General features: G+C 39.7%; 2 protein-coding genes across 3 annotated transcripts in view; one reads left to right on the plus strand and one right to left on the minus strand.

The window, feature by feature from the left end:
- Positions 1 to 12493, minus strand: part of Rbks (ribokinase) — a 66429-nt gene extending 53936 nt beyond the window's left edge. Inside the window, exon 1 of the mRNA XM_070025284.1 lies at positions 12288 to 12493. Within this exon, the coding sequence (XP_069881385.1) occupies positions 12288 to 12373 (86 nt within the window). The 5' untranslated portion in view covers positions 12374 to 12493. The remainder of the gene's footprint in view (positions 1 to 12287) is intronic.
- A 15-nt stretch (positions 12494 to 12508) lies between these two features.
- The window catches only part of Babam2 (BRISC and BRCA1 A complex member 2), a 389222-nt gene continuing 387610 nt past the window's right edge, over positions 12509 to 14120 (plus strand). Inside the window, exon 1 of one of the 2 annotated variants that reach the window (XM_070025282.1) lies at positions 12509 to 12634. In XM_070025282.1, the coding sequence (XP_069881383.1) occupies positions 12512 to 12634 (123 nt within the window). In that variant the 5' untranslated portion in view covers positions 12509 to 12511. Of the gene's footprint in view, positions 12635 to 12759; positions 12877 to 14120 lie in introns of those variants that run through there. The other variant, XM_070025283.1, reaches the window with a different exon arrangement.

Raw genomic sequence — 14120 nt, forward strand, 5'->3', positions numbered from 1 at the left:
TATCAGGAAGCTGGAGGTATACTAGGATTCTGATGTATAATCAGTCATGCATGGGACCTAAGAAGAGGGAACTTGTAATTTTAGGTACTAAAAAGTCCCATTTGTTTAGGAGTGATGTGGGCGCAGGGTATTGAGAAAGCAGGATTAAGTTTTGGTACCAGTCCATCCTGCCTACCATATAATTTTTATGTATTGATTAAAAAAGAACATCTATTTAAGATAATGGACATTAAAATATTAAATTTAGTTTTTAAACTTTATTATGGACAATATTAACATATAAAAGTAGAACAAGTAGTATAATGACTTCCCTTACTCCTATTCACCCATCATCCAGATTCAATAATTATCAGCCTAGAATTATGTCCCAGTCTGTAGCTTCATTGACTTCTTCAAAAGCTAAGGATTTACCGAATTATTGCTTAATGATAATAGTATGAAAAATGGCAAAAAGAAAAGATTTGCTACAAGGTAAGACCTTCATAAGGCCTTACATCATAAGGTGAGGAAACAAACTCTTTGAAGGATAGAGGGAAAGGATTGACTTTAAATGGAAGAATTCTGAGCATATAAGGGCAAATGGAGGGGCACAAGCACTGGTTGCCTGGACACCAAGGGGGCCAAGAGCTGTATGAAGTAAACAGCAAGTATTACCAAAAAAAAAAAAAAAAGGTTCATTACCTTCAAATAGGAAAGGCCAAGAGGTAAGTTCACAGTGGCAGGAGGACCAAGAACATACATTGCTTTAGATGATCATACCTTTTGTTAATTTATAAAATTATGATACAGCTGAAACAAATGTGATATATATTAGAGTAGAAGGCTAAAGCGAATTCCCACAAGTCATTAACAGCTTGTTTGCAATGGGATGACAATTTGTAGTTGCCAAGAACATATGATTGCTTCAATAAAGACCAAGATAAATTTGTGAGCCTCCTTTATGTGGTTCAAAATTGTCGATAAATCTGGCTAACCTTTTCTATTATATTACAGTGAACTGTCAAATATAGTTGAGCTTCAGAAGAGACTCATCAATAATCTGAAAACATCCCACTCCTCCCCTTTTCAATGCTATTTTTATCTTGGATTCTAAATGCACTTATAGTACTGAGGAAAAAATATACATCAAAAGCTTTGCTTCTGAAAAAGGTACTCAATCAAGAGAAAAATGGTTTTAATGTAATGTTATTATCCTGTCATTTAATTTAGCAATGACAAGTGATTTTGATTTGCATCAGAAATCTTAAACATTTTAGGATTCTGTTATGAACAGGCGATGATGAGTAATCTGTGTGATTGAGTAACCATGTCAATTCTTGGCTTATCAATGCTGCTACAAACAACATTCATAACAACTTTAAAAAGAAAATATCCTATGTGGCTAAAAATAGACCAAATAACTTAATTAGTAAGACTGTCATTTAGTGAAACTTATGACTTCCACTATATTTATATTTAGATCTAGGTCACAATTCACCGCTTGGAATCAAGTGTCTTATTATTAGCTGTGGGAGATCAGAAAAATATTATCAGATTTCAGGTTGTATGCCTATGTAGGGGAGGGGTTGAAATCAGTAGTGTGTGTTTGATGTGGAAGCATATGGCTGAGATTTAAACTCATTTCTAAACATCTGACTCTAATGTATTATATTAATTCGTCAATCACTGAAATTCTTCACTTCTTTGGTATTTTACGATTTTCCTTCCCTCCCTCCCTTCTTCCTCCTTTCTTTTCTTTTCTTTCTTTCTTTCTTTTTTTTTTTTTGGTTGGTTGTGGGGCTTGGGACCGGGGCGCTGTCCTTGAGCTTTTCTGCTCAAGGCTAGTGCTCTACCACTTTGAGCCACAAAACTACTTCTGGTTTTCTGGTGGTTAATTGGTGACAAAAGTCTCAGGGACTTTCCTGGCTTGAACTGTGATCCTCAGATCTTAGCCTCCTGAGTAGCTAGGATTACAGGTGTGAGCCACCCATGCCTTGCTCACAATTTTTCTTTTGCATTTTTCCTTTCCACTTGTTTCTTCCTTCAATTGTAGACATTCCCTTCATGAGGTGAGGAGAGGGATTAAGTCTGTTCTTTCATTTTATCCCAGTTCCTGTCACTTAGCATTAGCTTAACAGATACTTGCTAAAGAAATGAATCTGTAAAAGCCCCTGTGTCTCTTTTTTTATGTCTCCTCTTTATAATATCTATTCTTGCTTCTGAACTGAGGATGCAGAGGTGCTGATTTGAGAAAGGAGGAGACTGGCATGAGGATGAGTGTACACTGTTTGGCAAAAATCAATTCCGTATTTTACCAGATCTTGCCAACCATTTTCAGGGAATTCTTTTTCCTAAAGAATTTTAACTATAATTCACATATTCTTTCATACAAACAGCAATTCAACAAATGTTGAATGTTCCCAATATCCTCTTTCTACAGGGCAATTTGCTGCCAATGGGATAAAATCCAAACCTGATGCAAATAACAGGTAAATCAAAGATACAGGTTACAGAACAAGGATCAACAATGATTTGGCACATGCCTTTGTTGTCATAGAGTTTTGCTATGTACTTAGACTGGTTTTGTACTTTTAGTCCTCCAGTCTCAGTCTCCTGAATATTAGATTGTAGGCATGTAATGTGGCTTGATTCGTGGCTTTTATTTTTTCTTTTTTGGTGTACTGGAGTTTCAACTCAGCGTCTCAAGCCCATTTAGCTTTCTTGCTCAGCTGGCAATCTACCACTTGAGCCCGATCTCCAGCCCCATCTTACACTGGTTATATTAGAAAATGGAGCCTTATGTTCTTTTCTGCCCAAGGTGGCCTTGACCCTCAAGCCCTTAGCCTGCTTAGTAGCTAGGATTTCAGGAATGAGTCACTAGTGTCCTATGTATAGTTGCATTGCTTAAGGATAGGGATCCAGTCTGAGAACTGGGTGATTCTGTTGCCTTTTTGAATATCAGAGTATGCTTACACAAACTAAAATGGCTGTGTCACTAGGTGTTATACTCTGATGGGACCTCATCACATAAGCAGTTTATGGTTGACAGAATGTCTTTATGTACTGCACAATTACATATGTTGTTGTGATATGTAAGTGCCCAGAAAATGGAATTGCTCCAGGCGCCAGTGGCTCATACCTGTAATCCTAGCTACTCAGGAGGCTGAGATGTGAGGATCACGGTTCAAAGCCAGCCCGGGCAGGAAAGACTGTGAGACTCCTATCTATAATAAACCACCAGAAAACCGGAAGTGGTGCTGTAGCTCAAGTGGTAGAGCGCTTGCCTTGAGCTGAAGAGCTGAGGGACTGCGCCCAGGCCCAGAGTTCAAGCCCCACGACCAACAAAAAAAAAAAAAAAGAAAAAAGAAAATGGAATTGCTTATGACAGCCACAGAGAATGGTGGGAAGTAAAAGTTTTTTTTAATGTAGTTATGCATGTAAGTATATACAGTAAGCATATATTGATATAATACTGCAAACCACTTGACACTATTTTAGATTTGTCATTCCTGTCTGATTTCTAGCTACCAGTTCTTCCTGGGTTGAGACCACTAATGGAGCCTTGTGCAATACTGTGTTCTTCCCACTTGAGGGCTTCTGTTTCTGTTATGGTTTTTTATACTGTCTTCAAGGAATGAATAACCAAGTGCTCTGAGGAGCTGCCAATTCTAGAATGTCAGTAACTTATATGGTCTCTTCCTCTTTGCTTCAATTTCCCTGCTCCCTGTGCCTTCTTCCTGCATTATAGCACTCAATAGTCTGTGCTGTTAAGCCTCTGTCTTATGACCTCCTCTTGTGTAATCCAAGCTAAAGATAGTTTATACATATTTACCTACATAATATAGCTATAATGTATTAAATTACAAAAAAGAAATTGAAAGCGTAGAGAATAGAATAGAGGGAACAACTGAAAAGTTAATCACAAACAGGCAGAAGGCTTTCTAATTCTAGTTTACCTTCCATTAGAGCGTCCTCACTTTTTACCTCATTGAATTATATTTGGATTTCAGAAAGGACTCACAAAAAGCACTATCCCCTGGACATAAAGCATGACTATGACTTCCCCTAATTTAAGCAGGAGAAGTAGCATGGTGCCCCTAACAGACAAATAAATGTGCTCAAAGGAAAACAACAACAACACAGTACTGGTAGAAACTTTTGCTATCCTATAAAAAAGAAAATAGCATAAATGTCCTAATGGAGAAAACCCAGACAAAACCATGCAAAAGAAATACACTTCAACTGAAAACACTAAAGCTTAAAAAATGTCACAACACTTTTCAGTTGGACAGAAAGGAACACTATCCATGTTCATAGATGGCCCTGAAGCCTTCCTTGCTGCAGGAAGCCACGCTGCCATTAGACCCTGGGTATTTGAGGCAGGAGGCCTGATTGTATTACCTTGACAGCCTTTCCCTCTTTGAACCAGCTTTTTCTCTTGCAAAACAGTTTAATAATACTTGTCAAGCCCTTAAATGCCTGGGTTTTGTGCTCTGAGTTAATTCACTGACAGGTGTTACCAGAACAACTTATCAATTGCTTTTAATTCTTGACAATGAGGTGGCTGTTACATATTTGATATTATTCTAACCAAAGGAAGGAATGGCAGATTTTAGAGGGATGAGACACTTGTAAGGAGAGGTCATGTTAGCCTTAGCCAAAAGTTAAGGAATATGTTGCTTTTTGGTTTTAATAGACCCTTCTTCTGGCTTCAGGCTTCTAAGATATCTTCAGCCTCTGTAACAGTAGATTGAACATTAGTTAATACCCAATTAAAATTCATTACACTAATTTATTATTCCTACTGCCTGTATTCCTCAACCATTTCTGCTCCCCTTGGCATTTGTGTATGTCACATTTAAAAGGTTGAGAGCAATTTCAAAATCAAGATGTCACTTATAAAAACAGGGATGAACTTAGAGGGCATTATGTTAAGTGAAGTAAGCCAGGAACAGAGAGATAAATATCATACGATCTCATTTATTTGTGAAATCTGAAAAGCTGAACTCTAGAAGTAGAGTATGGTAGTAGCAGGGGCTGGAGGTGGGAGGTAGAAAAGGGAAAGGAAGACATTGGTAAATGAGTACAAAGAGAGCTAGAATTAGAATTCTGTACTGTATTGTATAAAAGTGTAACTACAGTAAAAATAATTTATATTTCAAAACAGGATTTTGAATGTTCACACACAAAATGATAAACATTTAACATTAACAGATACGTTATTATATTGATACTTACAAAATGCATGTACTAAAACATTACATTGTATCCCATAATTATGCTCATTATTTGTTAATAAAAGTTCAAAAGTCAAGTTAATAACATCTATTTCTATCTCTGTAATTTTAAAATCCAGTTTATGGTCCTTAACCTAAATTTGTAGGCATGCATGATTTATGAAAAGAAACATGAAGGATTTGTGCAACCCTTTTCCTACCCAAAGTCATTTTATCTTAAGATGAAGCTGCTTTCAAGTTTACAGATAATATTCAGGCCAATCTTTTACAGTGTCATATCTCTGATCGCTATTACTTCAAACTTGTATGTGTTCCAAAAAATATGCTAGATAATAAGAGACAGTACAAATGAGTATGTTGTGGTCTTTTCTCATATTAAAGTCTTGTTATATACTCACATCTATGCATGTTACCTCCTTAGGGAGGCCTTTCAGATTACTTGACAGGAAAATCTCCATCTTGAGATATTTTGGGGAAGTACTCCTTAGTTTGTTCATTTATTCACATTCATTCATTCAAGAAACACTAAGGTTCCTGGATCAGAGGTACTATTTGAATAGTCCACCTATACATGGGAAATATGTGTGTGGAAGCACATGCATGCGTGTGCATATTGTTTGTCTAATGAATTAGTGTCTCATCATGTAGCCCAGGTTGGCTTTGAACTTGTAATTCTTCTGCCTCCATGTATCAAGTGTAGCTGGGATTAGGGACATACACTACCATTCCTGGTCTGTACTTCATATCCAAAGTATATACAATTTTAAGTTATTTTTCAAGCCCTTAAAATTCATTTCATTATCTTCTACCTTTTTTCCTTTCCTTCCTTTCTTCCCTCCTTTTTTTTTTTGTGCTGTCTGGCACTGGAGCTTGAACTCAGGGCCTCATGCTCTTATTTGGCTTTTTCACTCAAGGATGGAGGTCTATCAGTTAAGCAATACTTTCACATGTGGCATTTTGCTGGCTACTAGAGAAAAATCTCTTGGATTTGTCTGCCATGGTTGGCTTTGAACTGGGATCCCAAGATATCAGCCTCCTGAGTGGCTAGGATCATAGGTGAGAGCCATTGGCACCTGGCTTCTGGCTTGTTTCTAGCAAAAAGTTTGCAATCAAATCTTTATTCCTCTATATATAGTGTTTATTCACCACCTCCCTCATGCTTTTAAAAATTTCCGTTTATGCTGGGTGCTGGTGGCTCACACCTGTAATCCTAGCTACTCGGGAGGCTGAGATCTGAGGATCGTGGTTCAAAGCCAGACTGGGCAGGAAAGTCCGTGAGACTCTTATCTCCAATAAACCACGAGAAAACCGCAAGTGGCAGAGCGCTTGCCTTGAGCTGAAGAGTGCAGGGACAGTGCCCAGGCCCAGAGTTCAAGCCCCACGACAAACTAAAAAATGAAAAGTAAAAAAAATAAATTCTGTTTATAATAGATTTGCATTGAACTTGATTAGGATGTGGTGGTTTTTTTTCTTTTGGTGTGATATTATTGTGTTTTTCTTAAGTTACCTCTTCTTTATGCTAGACCTAAGAATATATTCCAGAACTCATCTTTTCTTGTTTCCTTTCTTTTCAGGATAATACTATGGTGCTGCCTGTTATCTGGTATCTGAAACAATTGTTTTATAGTTGATTATGGTGGGATGGTAAGTCTGCAAGTAGTTACTACTAAAAGTTCAGAAGTATTTTTGAGTGTTATTATACCCTAAAAGAGGTTTACAAGAAGCTGGGACAACAGATACCTATGTATGTAATAAAAAGCTGCATGTAATTATGTCTAAGGGAGAGAAATAAACCAGTTATTAAATTTCCAAGCTGGAGAAGTAGTGTGATGGAAGTTCTCATCAGTTCAGAAATGCCAGTTAGAATGATGGGGACAAGAAGGGACATATTCCTCTCATTTTGCTGAGGTATAGTTAAAAATATTAAAAAAGACATTTAAAAATAAAAATACCACCTAATGTCAAAAAATCTTTTTTGGAGATCTATTATCTACATGCACACCATACATTCATACACACATACATACATACATACATACATACATACATACATACATACATACATACATACATACATACATGTCTCCTTACTGCCAGCTAATTGTAGTTGTGGAAGAACAGAAACATGATTAGGGAGGTGGAAAATGAGCTAATTTTGGAATGAGCCTGTAAGACATTAGGGGCTGGAGAGATGTGTATCTAGTGGTTATAAAGTGATTAGACCATTACAGACTGGTAAAAGGTATGCATGAGGATACTAGAGTGAAAAGTCAGGATGCAGAAAAGTATAAGCAGAGAGAATTGGCAAGACAAAAACATTTTCAAAGTTCCTAATGACTTGATTGAAAAGAAAAATGTATGAATTTATAATAAACATGACAATGATACTTCTAGGTATCTATCTCACCTTACAATAGAGATGCCTGCACGTCCGTGTTTATTGCTGCACTATTCAAATCAGCCTGATCTCTGTCAATGGATCAATGAGTAAAGAAAATGTGTATATACACAGTGGAGTCTTACTCAGCCATAAGAATGCAGTTATGTCATACACAGGAAAATGGATGGAACTGGAAATCATGATGTTAGGTGAAATAAGTGAGTCATGTCAAGAGTCATATAAAGTAAGTGTGACTTTTAGGGATATGGATAGGGCAAAGAGGGAAGGGACATAAGAAAGGACAATAGAAGGGACAAGTACGATCAAAGTATAATATATGCATGTACTGAAATGTCATTATGAAATCCAGTACTTTTTACAATTAGTATGTGCCAAAAATATAAAAAAGATAGTGAAAAATGACTACAGAACCAATGTTTTCTATTTTGCCAATTAATTACAGTAAATTTTAAATTCCAAAATGACTTCTGTCACATTGTAATTATCTGGGCTGCATCTTCCTGCCATCTGCTGGTATAGTTTGAAGAAATAAAAATGGATTTTAATTTTATCCTAAACAAAATATAATTAGAAGGATAAATCACATAAAAAATGTACTCTAGAATCAATTATTAAATTTTTATTTTTCTACTATTTTTGGTTTTTGGTGTTCATACTTCTCATGATTGTGAATAATCAAAAACTGATTATATCTGAGCTTCACAATAATATATTTGTAAGAGAGATTAGGGAAGATATTATCCCATCTTTGTTTTAGGAAGAAAGAATGCAGAAAAGTAATGGTTTTTTATCAAAATGACATAGCTGTTTGGGGATTAAATTTGAATTTAATACAGACCTTTTGATTCTAATGCTAGAATCTTTAAACTGCCCTGTAGTGCTTTAGCAGTTTTTTCTCAATTTTGATCATAATAGTGAAAACTCAGTATATATTAGATAAATAAGTAGCATTATAAAATAGTATTTGAACAAATGGATCTCATATTTAAAAAGACCTATAGTTCGCTCATTCCTTCTACTTCTTGCCTCTGGAACTTTGATGATGGTACTGGAGGAAGAGTGTTGGTTTCTACTCCAATCTAGTAATAATTTTCAGTCTCAAAATCTTGTTGTATTTCAATTCTCTTCCCTAAGCCTATGTTCTTTCCCTTACTTCTTAGCTTAGCTTAATTAAACCATTCACATTCTTTAAAATTCAACCAGGGTAAGCTAGGTGCCCTACCTCTGGTCTCTAATAATTTATGCAAGTTTCTCTCACATCATATGTCACAATCACTTTTGTATCACTACGCCTAAGGTTGTGTCTGTAAACACCAAGCATCAATAAACATTTGTTGGAAAAATGATATAGTAGTAATGGCAAATTCTATTTCTTGGATGCTTAGCATATCACCAATTTGTTATTATAACAGCCCCAAGGCAAAGTTAATATATCATCTCATAAATAAGGAGAATGAGAAACAGAGAGATCAAAAGGGAGCTGAAGTGCCCTAAGAATCCAGGTCTCAAAGATCTCATCCTGTCTCATGGTTTAAGCTATATACACTGATGACTCCTAGATTTGTATCTCCACGCTGTCCTCTCCTCTAAACATACTCAAGTACATTCTTTCTTGACTTCAATTGGATGCTTAATAGGTACTTCAGCCTTCCCATGACTGCCTTTAGCTCCAGATATAGCCCTCTCTCCAATTTTCTTCCCTACAGTCTTCATCTCAGCAAAGGTTAACTTCCTTTTCTAGGTCATGGATAACTGAGGAGTAATTTTTGCCTTATTTCTCATTCCTCAGCAAATGCAGTGTCAACATTATTTTCAAAATATAGAAAGATGCTTGTTTCTTTCCACTTTGATTCCAAGCTACCATCATTTCTTGTCTATTATTATTGGGATCCATTCTGAAATTGTCTTCTTGCTTCTGTACCTGCCTTCTTTCATTCTGTCCTCACATAGCCCCACAGTGATCCTATATAGATTACGCCACTCCTCAGCAAAAATGCTCCAATGGTTTTTCATCTCATCCAGAGTGATCCAAAGTCCTTTAATCAGATTCCTGACACCCATCATTTTCTTTGCTTCACCATACTAAACTCCTTGTTTTTCACATAAGAGGGTTGTTTCATATGCTGTTACCTCATGTCTGGAGTACTCTTCCTTCAGGCTTATGTATGACTTGCTTTCTTTCCTCCTTTAGGTATTTATTCCAGGTCACTTTCTCAGTAAGACTCCTTGGACTCTAAGGATCTAAACTTAGTACTCTTATTCTCTTTTCATGACTTTTTTTTTCTTTTTGTTGGTCGTGGGGCTTGAACTCAGGGTCCAGTGCTGTCCCTAAGCTTTTCTGCTCAAGGCTAGTTCTTTGTCACTTTGAGCCATAGCACCACTTCTAGTTTTCTGGTGGTTAACTGAATTACGAGTCTCATAAGACTTTCCTGTCTGGCTGTGATAGCTAAGATTACAGGCATAAACCACTAATGCCAGGCTTTTCATTACATTTTTTTCCTGTAGCATTTAAAAAAATGTATCATGCACTTTAATATTTTTTATTGATACTGTTTATTTCTTTACTATGTTAAGCCCCATGAAGCAAAGAATTTTTTTTAAAAAAATGTATCCTTTCTATGTAGAAAGAATCTGGATCATGGTAAATTCAATAAGACTTAGTGGAACAAATAACTGAGTGATACAACATAAAGAATAAAGATTAATGAAAGTGGGGGGGGAAGAGAAAAAAAAGATTAATGAAAGTATGATTAATCAAGGCCTATAAACCTAATATCCAAAAATGTTCATAAGTTTTTGGGTTTACATGGATATATCTTTGGAATAACTTTATTTTCCAGAAAGATAAGCTTGGTTTCTCTTTATAACATGAAACTTTAGAGATGAGTGATCAAGAAGAAAACAAAGCTAGGCACTGGTGGCTCCTGCTTATAATTCTAGCTTCTCAGGAGGCTAAGACCTGAAAATCATAGAAGTTTGCTTGGGCAGTAAAGTCGATGAGACTTTTATTTCCAATTAACCACCAAAAAGCCAGATATGGAGGTAAGGCTCAAGTGGTATAATACCAGCCTTGAGCAGAAAAAGCTAAGGGACAATGTGTAGGCCCTGAATTCAAGCCTCAGTCCCCCCCCCCCCACACACACACATGAGGCTAATAATAATGACAAGGATTAAAAGTTGTTTGCCATATGGATTGTGCTAATGATTCTTAAAAATTATTACTAAATAGAACTTAGTATTCATAGAGGACTAAAATTAGAAATGAAAAAAAAGCTCATTGATTGAATTAGCAGTGTCTGGCATATATTAATGTAATATATAAAGAAAGCTGGACTTGGATGTTATCCAAAAGGACTTCTTGAAGTAGATTTCTAAAGTAAGCATGGTGTGTCTAAGCTGGTTAAATTTAGGAATAGGGAAGAGTAATGAAGACCTGAAAAAGATAAATTCTTAATTGTCATCCCTTATTTACTGTTGTGGGTAGAATGTTTCCATCCAGAAGATATTCACATTTGAATTCCTGGAACCTTTGAATATACTGTACATAGCAAGGAGGAATTTGTGTTGCTTACAGGCTACTATAAAGACTTAATCTGGTTGGGCCCGATGTAAGCACAAGAGTTTTTTACAATGATAGAAAAGTGATAACCAAGTTGATATCACCTGAGAAAGACCTGTCCAACTATTGCTGGCTTTAAAGATGAAAGGGGCCATGACCAATCAAATTTTTTATCTGGATTCAAATGGGTTACAAAGAGTATAACCAAAAATTATGAGAATATTGAAAAATAGGTTGCAAATGCAAAATACGGCAGGAAACGACAATAATAGGGCGATAGGTTTCTTATTTTTGTTGGCCATGGGGCTTGAACTTTGGGCCTGGGCGCTGTCCCTGAGCTTTTCTGCTCAAGGCTAGTGCTCTGCCACTTTGAACCACAAAAACACTTCCAGTTTTCTGGTGGTTAGTAGGTGACAAGAGCCTCAGAGACTTTCCTGTCCGGGCTGGCTTTGAACCGTGTTCCTCAGATCTCAGCCTCCTGAGTAGCTAGGATACAGGCGTGAGCCACAGTGTCTGGCACAAGGAAAACACAAGGTTTTTTTTTTTTTTTTTTTGTCGGTCTTCGGTCTTGAACTCAGGGCCTGGGCGCTGTATCTCAGCTTTTGTGCTCAAGGCTACAGCTCCTCCACTTTGAGCCACAGATCCATGTCCGATAGGTTTCTTCTTGAACCCTGCTCCACTCACCATTTCATATAAACTTAGGGGAATAACACCTAATTTGGATAGTGTTAGGTTTGATAACACCACACTTCATTTAACCTTCAAAACAAGCCTGTGAGGTAAAGGCGCATTCTGGGACCTGGAATGATGACGCCTGGGACCGAAGGCTCCTGGCCAGTCACGAGGGAGGCTCAGCGACGGTCTCGGGACGCTCTGCTGGGAAAATCAGGCTTTCATGCCCAGCGCCCGTCTCTCACCTGAGGCTTATTTACCTTAACACACTCGAATTCTGCCTTTTCCGCTCCCGGAAGGCAGGTCACCTGGGTCACCCGGTGAAGCTCACTCCCGGAGCGCGACGCAGTCCGTCCCCAAAGACCCTGGCCCGAGTCCGGCCGCCCCGAGCCCGGCCGCCCGGCCCCGCCCCCGCCGCCGCGCCCCGGCCCCAACTAACCTGACCAGGTCCGTCATGCACGAGCCCACCACCACCACCGCCACCTCCTCCTGCCACGGTCTGGTGGGGTCCCCGGACGCCGCCATTGCGAACCGGTGATACCCGCCAACCTGGACGTTGCCCTTTGCCCCTTGCCCTACGCCTGACCCCGTCGCCACAGACGCGGCTTCAACTCTCGCTCACGACGCGGGCCTTTCACCCTCCTCTACGGGTCGCCCACCCCAATGCCCGAAAGAACTCCGCCCACTGGCGCTCCCCTATTCTTCTGGGAATTGTCCGCCGCACGCCTTCACGGTACAAAGCCCTGCAGACATGGCGGGAGCCGTTGCTTCCTGCCGCCCGCCCAGGTGAGGGCTGAGCGGGAATTTTCAGGCGCCGCGGGGACGCCTTACGCACCAGCCGGCTTGGCTCGGCGCGGGAGCGCGCACGCCGCTGGTCTCCAGGCCGTGGAGGGGGCGGAGCGGGACGTCAGGGAGCGCACACGTAGTCTGTCTGCGGTGCGCGTGCCGGTCGGCGCGTCGGTCGGGGGCGCGCTCGGGTAACCTGTACCCCACGTAGTCGCCGGTTACCGATCGGACTTAAGTTCCAGGTACCTGGACTGGGGCTGGTGTGGGGAGGTCAGACCTTTAGTCGCACAGGTGACGCCGAGAACCGTGGTTTAACTATGGCCAGTGGGCTCGCCTCCTCTTCCTCAAGAGGAGGCCCCCGTTCCACAGGATGCTCCGGTCACTCCCCTCACGTTCATCTCCTCAAGAACGAGCCCACAAAACGAGAGGTTCTCTTCATATCCGGCCCCAGCTCCCCACTTGGCTCCTTGACTAAGACCCCGGACTAACCCCCTCCTTTCTATTGATGAGGCGCCGGGGCGGGGGGGGGCTGTCATACAATTTGGGAGAAGGGCGAGTGTCCCTTCTGGACGTTCCCTAGCGCGGGGGAGGGGGGGTCATTCTTTGGGTCCTAATCGATCTGTTTTTCCGGATGGCACTCCTTGGAGAAATCGCTTCCCCCGCGTAACTTCCCTCGTGCGCGGTATGACGTCGGCGTGATGCTGCAGGAGGCCCCCCCCTTCCGTCCCATGACGTCAACTGGGCACATGTTTCCGTGTTTGTCATCCTATCCTAATTGCCAGAGCCGGGACGGTGCTAGTGTACGTCTTTGTATTCCCCAGGCAGCGGACCAGAAGACCTTAAGTGACCTTATTTTAATCTAAGTAAAGCATTGTATTTTAGCAGTTTCCTTCAGAAGTGGCGTCAAAATGGAGGAAACCCAAATTGCAGAACTAGCATTTAAGAGAGGAGACTGCCCATGAAAAATGGTTGTCTCTTTGAGATCTATTGAACTGTCATTTTGAGAGAGGAGACTGGCCCAGAAAAATTTCTGCCTCTCTGAGATCTCTTGTAATGCTACCATGTCTTTAAGTTACTGGGGGATTGACTCCAGTTCATCGCTCTGCTCACAGCATCAGAGGACCATTATTTTTGGTTATTTGGTTTTGGAATTAGTATACTTTTATCTCTTTCTTAGAGAGCTCATGCCTCCTCACTAGTGAAACAGATTTTTAGTGCTGCATGAACTCTTGCACTGTCAAAAAATATTATTGTATTTTTCTAGAAATATTCAAATTGATTGCCTGCGGTATCAACCTCAAGTCATGACAGTTGCTGAGTTGAATGGGTTGTTGTCACCATTAGTGTGGTTTGATATCCTGAGCAGGTTTGTTCTCTACAGCATTTGACTAGTGAATCAGGACAGCTTCAGCTGTAGGTTAGCAGTAGTCTAGTTTGTTTCTAGTTGTAAAGCAAGCATTCATTTCAATCTATGACTGTCTTCATA

The sequence above is a fragment of the Dipodomys merriami genome, unplaced genomic scaffold, assembly GCF_024711535.1.
Source record: "Dipodomys merriami isolate MVZ:Mamm:240054 unplaced genomic scaffold, mDipMer1.0.p SCAF_17, whole genome shotgun sequence".
Classification (NCBI taxonomy): domain Eukaryota; kingdom Metazoa; phylum Chordata; class Mammalia; order Rodentia; family Heteromyidae; genus Dipodomys; species Dipodomys merriami.